This window comes from Stomoxys calcitrans, chromosome 5 (assembly GCF_963082655.1).
Source record: "Stomoxys calcitrans chromosome 5, idStoCalc2.1, whole genome shotgun sequence".
In the NCBI taxonomy this organism is placed as follows: Eukaryota; Metazoa; Arthropoda; class Insecta; order Diptera; family Muscidae; genus Stomoxys; species Stomoxys calcitrans.
Genome location: NC_081556.1, coordinates 155016106 through 155022979, shown reverse-complemented (window position 1 = coordinate 155022979; position 6874 = coordinate 155016106). Strand labels below are relative to the sequence as shown.

The 6874-nt window shown below is 36.7% G+C and overlaps 2 protein-coding genes across 2 annotated transcripts; both read right to left on the bottom strand.

Moving 5' to 3' along the window:
- Positions 1–321: 321 nt before the first annotated feature.
- LOC106095450 (phormicin-like) lies at positions 322–727 on the bottom strand. Its single transcript, XM_013262689.2, has one exon. It carries the CDS (start codon positions 624–626, stop codon positions 354–356), a length of 273 nt encoding a protein of 90 aa, XP_013118143.1. The 5' UTR covers positions 627–727; the 3' UTR covers positions 322–353.
- Positions 728–5170: 4443 nt separating this feature from the next.
- Positions 5171–5592, bottom strand: LOC106096095 (phormicin-like). Its single transcript, XM_013263664.2, has one exon. The coding sequence runs from the start codon at positions 5523–5525 to the stop codon at positions 5259–5261; it is 267 nt and encodes an 88-aa protein (XP_013119118.1). The 5' UTR covers positions 5526–5592; the 3' UTR covers positions 5171–5258.
- Between the last annotated feature and the right edge of the window lie 1282 nt (positions 5593–6874).

Below are 6874 nucleotides of genomic sequence, written 5' to 3'. Positions count from 1 at the left end.
GGTTGTGCGAACTTAACGATAGTATCGATCGATAGTTTGCCAGCTCTAGAGCGGACCCTCGCCCTCACTTTTAAGGCAGGGTGTCCTTCTTACTTCAGCTACTAACCAGGCGATTCTTAATATAAAATCTAAATTTACGAGTTCCATGGAATTTTGATAGATTAATCGCATGAAGACTTTCCCAAGTGAATACAAATCAGAAAAATGTCCTCATTACGAGCTTGTTTTCTATGAGAATAAAAAAAAAATTTCGAATTTTTCATTAAAAATCATTTTAGAAATTATTATCCTCCCGCCCTAAGTAAAAAGCTATGCAACACATTTGTTTTTTATCAAACTTTAATATAAATTTTTTATTTGCGACACACACAAACAGCTTTCGAGTTGCAATATCCTCCTCGATTGCCGCGCAACAGACAGTGGGCAGCGCAAGCCGAATGATTGACTCCCATGCCACTCAACAGATCACAGGTGGCTCTCTTATAGCGTCCATGAACTTCCGGTTCCAATTGCCTTAAAGCAGAGGCGCCATCAACAAATGTATCTTCCAGGGCGGGTGAAGCCGAGCTACTGGCCAGGCAAGCAGCCAAGGCAAAAATGACAGCAAATACCATAACAAATTTCATTTTGTTGTTGTTTTAGGAAATATTTGATTAAAGTGTGGACTTAGGTCTTTGAAAGTTGCTTAACTTCTGTTGCTTTTCGTCTCTCAAGCTCTGATTTTTATATGACAATCTTTCGCTGGGCGCTATCAGTTGGTTTTGCTTTACTGTCATTGTGTTTAACATTGCGAGCGCCTCTTTGTGCGATATGGTGATTTTTGAGCTATTTATGATTTTTCGTTTGTTGTTAAATGGGGAATCACTGCAGTCTTATTGTGGGGACTTGTGATTTAAATAATACCATCTGCTTTTTCCAAGAATCGTGGGAAATTTTAAGTGTCTTACATGCATATTGACTTATTTGTCAGGGTACTTTCCCTGGCTGAGGGGGAAAACTTTAATTGTTTAGATTTGTTGTAAAATATAGGTTGAAAATGTTGTATAGCATAGTTTTTATTATATTTAAAAAAAAAATACCTATCTATACGATTAGAGGATTTCATGACACAGATAGTCTTTTTTAATTAAATGTGGAAATTCCAATTACTTTTGCATTCGTGCCAAATAAGATCTATATGGGTATAGCCAAGGATGCCAACTTAGTGCTTTTCACACCAGATTTGGTGTTTTTTAAATCACACAAAAATCCGAAAAGGTACCACTTAATGTCAAACCAAGAACAGGCTAACGCTGTTAATTTGCTTTAAAATCTATTATCTAAAAAAAAGTAATCGGCGAAAAATATCGCCAAAAGCGAATATATTGGGTTGCCCAAAAAGTAATTGCGGATTTTTTAAAAGAAAGTAAATGCATTTTTAATAAAACTTAGAATGAACTTTAATCAAATATACTTTTTTTAAACTTTTTTCTAAAGCAAGCTAAAAGTAACAGCTGATAACTGACAGAAGAAAGAATGCAATTACAGAGTCACAAGCTGTGAAAAAATTTGTCAACGCCGACTATATGAAAAATCCGCTATTACTTTTTGGGCAACCCTAGTACTAGCCATTAGTGCATAAATTTTCCTAGCAACACTTATTCTCCATTTTTGTTTTGTTTCTTTTCCTTCTTTTCCATTAACGTAAGGAATACAATATTGTTTCCATTAATGTATCATTAAATTTGAAGTTATTTTTTATATCTTCCACCATAGGATGGGGGTATACTAATTTCGTCATTCTGTTTGTAACACCTCAAAATATTCGTCTCAGACCCCATAAAGTATATATATTCTTGATCGTCATAACATTTTATGTCGATCTAGCCATGTATGCTGTCTGTCTGTAGAAAGCACGCTAACTTTCGAAGGAGTAAAGCTAGCCGCTTGAAATTTTGCACAAATACTTTTTATTAGTGTAGGTCGGTTGGGATTGTTAATGGGCCAAATCGGTCCATGTTTTGATATAGCGGCCATATAAACCGATCTTGGGTCTTGACTTCCTGAGCATCTAGAAGGCGCAAGGCCGATTTGGTCTGAATCGATCAATAGCTTGATACAGCTCCCATATAAACCTATCTCCCAATTTTGCTTCTTGAGCCCCTACAAGACGCAATTCTTATCAGAATGAACTGAAATATTACAGAATGACTTCTACAATGTTCAGCATTCATATATGGTCCGAATCGGACTATAACTTGATATAGCTCCAATAGCATAACAGTTCTTATTCAATATTTTTTGTTTGCCTAAAAAGATACCGCGCATAGAACTCGACAAATGCGATCCATGGTGGATGGTATATTATATTCTGCCCGGCCGAACTTTGCACGCTCTTACTTTTTCTACTTTCATTTACCTACCATAAAAATGCAAATTTTGCCCATGAACATTCCACTGAGAAACAGAGCAAACTTCTCACATATCAATGGGTGCAGTCCGATTCAAGTTTAAGCTCAAGGGGGCCTCCTTTTTATAGCCGAGTCCGAACGGAGTGCCGCAATGCGACACCTCTTTGGAGAGAAGTTTTACATGGCATATTACCTCACAACACAACACCACTGAAAATTTTTTCTGATGGTCTCGCCAGAATTCGAACCCAGGCGTTCAGCGTCATAGGCGGACATGCTAACCTCTACCTAACCATTTATCTACCATGTTTTTGTTTTTTTACTTTTTTCCATTTTTGTAACTAAATAAAAACTTTAAAATAACTTGAACTAAGTTATCGATTGACTATGAATTCTGATAAGTTAAAACTTATTTTTCATAAAATTTTCCAAATATTCACATAAATGAACACATAAGAAATAAAAGCATCTGATAAAACGAACGCTATGTACTGATGGGTTGAGGTACAGAAGCTTCTTCTATCAAATCAATGAGAGCAGCTCGATTAAATTATTTTTCAACGGCGTGCTTAATGAACCTCTTCGCATAGAAAAATATGTTCACTGAAAAGGTCCCTTATCGTTGATAAACCCAACTTGAATCGGAAAGAACTCATTGATGTGTGAGAAGTTCGGTTCCTTGGCAAATTTTTACTCTACTCCCAAATGCCTTGCTTTCAAATCCCATATTACCGTATTGGTAAACATTTCGGATTTAGGGGGTATTTTGGGGGTGATCACTTGGTCATTAAAGTAAATATAAAATTCTTTCTCTACTTTCAGAAACATTTCATATGATAATCGGTAAATAAGTTGTGTTTGACGGTGAGGAGGACCCAGGGTCTTTGTCCCGAAAATGAATATAAATTTCCACCCCAAATAGCTTTTATATAATAAGGAGGTATTTTGGGGTGGGGCGGCTCCCTAAACACATGGGTCTATATTATCGTGATTGGTATATATATCCGTTTGGCGGGTTTTGGGCGGCCCCCGCGGCACCCGTGCCCAACAATAGAAACCATATTTTTTTTGGTGACTGCTAGAGTGCAAAAAATTTCAAACGTATCGCTACCAATCTCCGAGATCTGGTATTTTTGAAATTAGGGTAATGAGAAGTGCCATATGGATATCAAAATCATGCCCCTTCCCGAATCCCTTCACTACTAGCCCCATATTGTCATGATCGGTTAGTATAAACCGTTTGGAGGGTGTTTTGGGGCTGGAGCGGCCACCGGCACTTTGCCCTGAAAATAAATATCAAATTTAAGGGGTGATTTAGGGCGTACCCCCAAAATTGGATATCAAATTCGTTTTCTACTCTCAAATACCTTTCATTTGAGTCCCATAATGCCATAGTGGGTAAATTAACCTATTCGACGTATTTTAAGGAGGAAAAACGCCACCCAGACTTGAGAGCAAATTTTAATGTTATATTTTTAATCTATATCTTTCATTTGAATCCCATATTGCCATGGTCGTCTGATATGCCCATTTGTTTCTTTCCAGACCAACCTACACAATCTGGAAAATTTCAAGATAATTGGTTCAGCCGCTTTTGAGTCTATACGGAACAGACAAACAAACACAAATTCATTTTTATATATAAGAAAGATTTTCTAAAAATTTTACATTTTGGTCGATATCGGTTCAGATTTAGATATAGCTCCCATATATATTTTCGTTTGTTTTGAACTAATATTGCAATAATGTAGTCATTTAATAGCTGATTCTCACGAAAGGATTCTTTTCAGACTCTTGAGATCACTGGTGAATTACATAGAAATCGGTTCAGATTTGGATCGAGTTCCTATATATATGTACCCAACTTCGCTTCTTGAGCCTTTTCAAGAGCATATATCAACCGATCGTATCAAAATTTTGCGCAACGCAAATTCCCACGACTTAGTCTACATACTCAATGTGATGTAGGATATCAAAAGATCGGATAACCTACTTCACAATATTAATTAAAATAAATATATAAAGTATATTAATTATTGATCGTCTTGATGTTTAACTTCGATCTAGCCAAATTCTTTCGTCTTTCCGTCGGTTTGTGGAAATCACGATAGCGGTCGAACGCTCGAAGCTAGTTGCTCAAAATTTTGCATAGATAATCTTTATGTCGTTGGTGTTTGTAAATGGGCTATAACGGTTCAGATTTGGATATAGCTCCCATATAAACCGATCTCCTGATTGGACGTCTTAAGCCCCTGGAAGACGCAATTGTTATCCAATTTGGCTGAAAATTTGCACGTACTGGCATGTTATGACTTGCAATATCCGTACCAAGTTCGGTCCAAATAGGTCAATATCCACATATATCTCCCTTAGAAACCCATCTCTCGATTTTATTTCCTCAGCCCCTAGAAGGCGCAATTGTTGCCCGATTGAGCTGATATTGCAAGTAGTGTTCTGTCATGACTTCTAACAATCGTGCCATGTATGGTCTGAATTGGTTTAAAACTTGGTATAGGTTCAGTATAAACCGATCTTCCATTTGACATCTCAAGTCTCAAGTGTTATCCAATTGGGCTGGAATTTTGCACTTATTGTTCTTCCAACAATCGTATGGTGGAAATGGGTTAGAAAAAATTTTTGCCTGATTTAGTAGAAATTTGGTATGTAAAAATTTTGGGCAGAATCCATAGTGTTCGATTCCCAAGGTTCGGCCCAGCCGGTTTTACTTGTTTCTGTTATTTAAGCCGACCCTCAAAAAACAATTTTTAATACAGCTGCCATCGGTCTATGAAATGCCGTTTATATTTGATTTTCGATTTTTTTATTAAATTAATTTTAATTTACTATTTAAACAATAAATTTAACAATTTATTTACGGCATACACAAACGGCTTTAGAGTTGCAGTATCCTCCACGATTCCCACGCAATACACAGTGGGCAGCACAGGCAGAGTGATTGACTCCCATTCCGCTCAACAGGTCACAGGTGGCTCTCTTGTAGCGTCCATGAAGTTCAGGTTCCAGTTGTCGCAAAGCTGAGGCGCCATCAACAAAGTTGGCCTCTTCGGAGGGAGCAGCCGAGGCCAAGCAGGCAGCCAAGGCTATGAAGACAGCGAATACCATGAAGAATTTCATTGTTGAATGGAAAAAGTTTTTTCTTTAGCTTTTGAGATGTGCTTTAGAACTGATGTCTACAGCCAATCCATCTGAGAGTATTTATACAAGCGCTAAATGGTGCCGCTGCATCTATTTGTCTCATTTGTATGTATACTTCCTATATTGAGGTTTCAGATTGCTTGGGTAATTTTTTGTCGTTTGTATTTATGGTTTACAAAGGGGAATCACTTTTAAATGTGTTTAGAGTATAAAAATAATAATAAAATTATGTGTTGTTTCTTACCACTATCAATCGGTCCTATATTTGTATGTATTTATGTGCATGTCTCAGCAATACTTTGAAAACAAATTTTACTAAAAAGTGAACATTAATGGCAACATTGTTATTTGAATCACCCAGTTAACTGTTGATAGCTTTGAAAGATGACAGTTACGGTCATATATAACGATTAACTTAAAGTGTTCTTCTTAACAATGTATATAATTAACAAAAAACTAGAAATAAGCCAAAAATTAAATAAAGTTATAGTCCAGCTCGGATCATAAGTGAATTGAATGTTGAAGACCATAGTAAAAGTCATTGTGTAATATGTCAATCCATTCGAATGTGCCTCGTAGGGACTCAAGCAGCATAATCGGGAGATCGGCATATATGGGAGCTGTATCAGGCTAAAGATCGATTAAGACCATATTAGACAAGTAGGTTGAAGGTCATATGAGAAGCCGTTGTACAAAATTTCAGCAAAATCGGATAAGAATTGCACCCTCTAGAGGCTTAAGAAGTCAAGATCCCAGATCGGTTTATATGGCAGCTATATCAGGTTAAGTACCAATTTGAACCATATTTATCGAAGTGGTTGGAAGTCACAACAGAATACTTCATGCTAAATTTGAGCCAAATCGGATAAGAAATGAGCCCTCCAGTGGCTCAAGAAGTGTAGATCCAAGATCGGTTTATATGGAAGATGGATACTTAGCACAATTGTTGGATATCATAACAATATAAAATTCTATCTTTATTGTGTTTCTAAATATTTGTATATCAATCTTTTAATAGTTTGTATTTTCTTTTGGTTGGAAATTTGGCTTTTCTTTTATTTATATGTAGAGTTTTTAGTATTTTATACCCTCCACCATAGGATGGGGGTATACTAGTTTCGTCATTCTGTTTGTAACACCTCGAAATATGCGTATAAGACCCCATAAAGTATATATATTCTTGATCGTCATGACATTTTAAGTCGATCTAGCCATGTCCGTGCGTCCGTTCGTCCGTCCTTCAGTCGAAAGCACGCTAACTTTCGAAGGAGTATAGCTAGCCTCTTGAAATTTTGCACATATACTTCTTATTAGTGTAGGTCGGTTGG

What these genes read in the sequence shown, in the direction of transcription:
- LOC106095450 (XM_013262689.2), bottom strand. Translation starts at nt 626, where the DNA reads ATGAAATTTGTTATGGTATTTGCTGTCATTTTTGCCTTGGCTGCTTGC.
- LOC106096095 (XM_013263664.2), bottom strand. Translation starts at nt 5,525, where the DNA reads ATGAAATTCTTCATGGTATTCGCTGTCTTCATAGCCTTGGCTGCCTGC.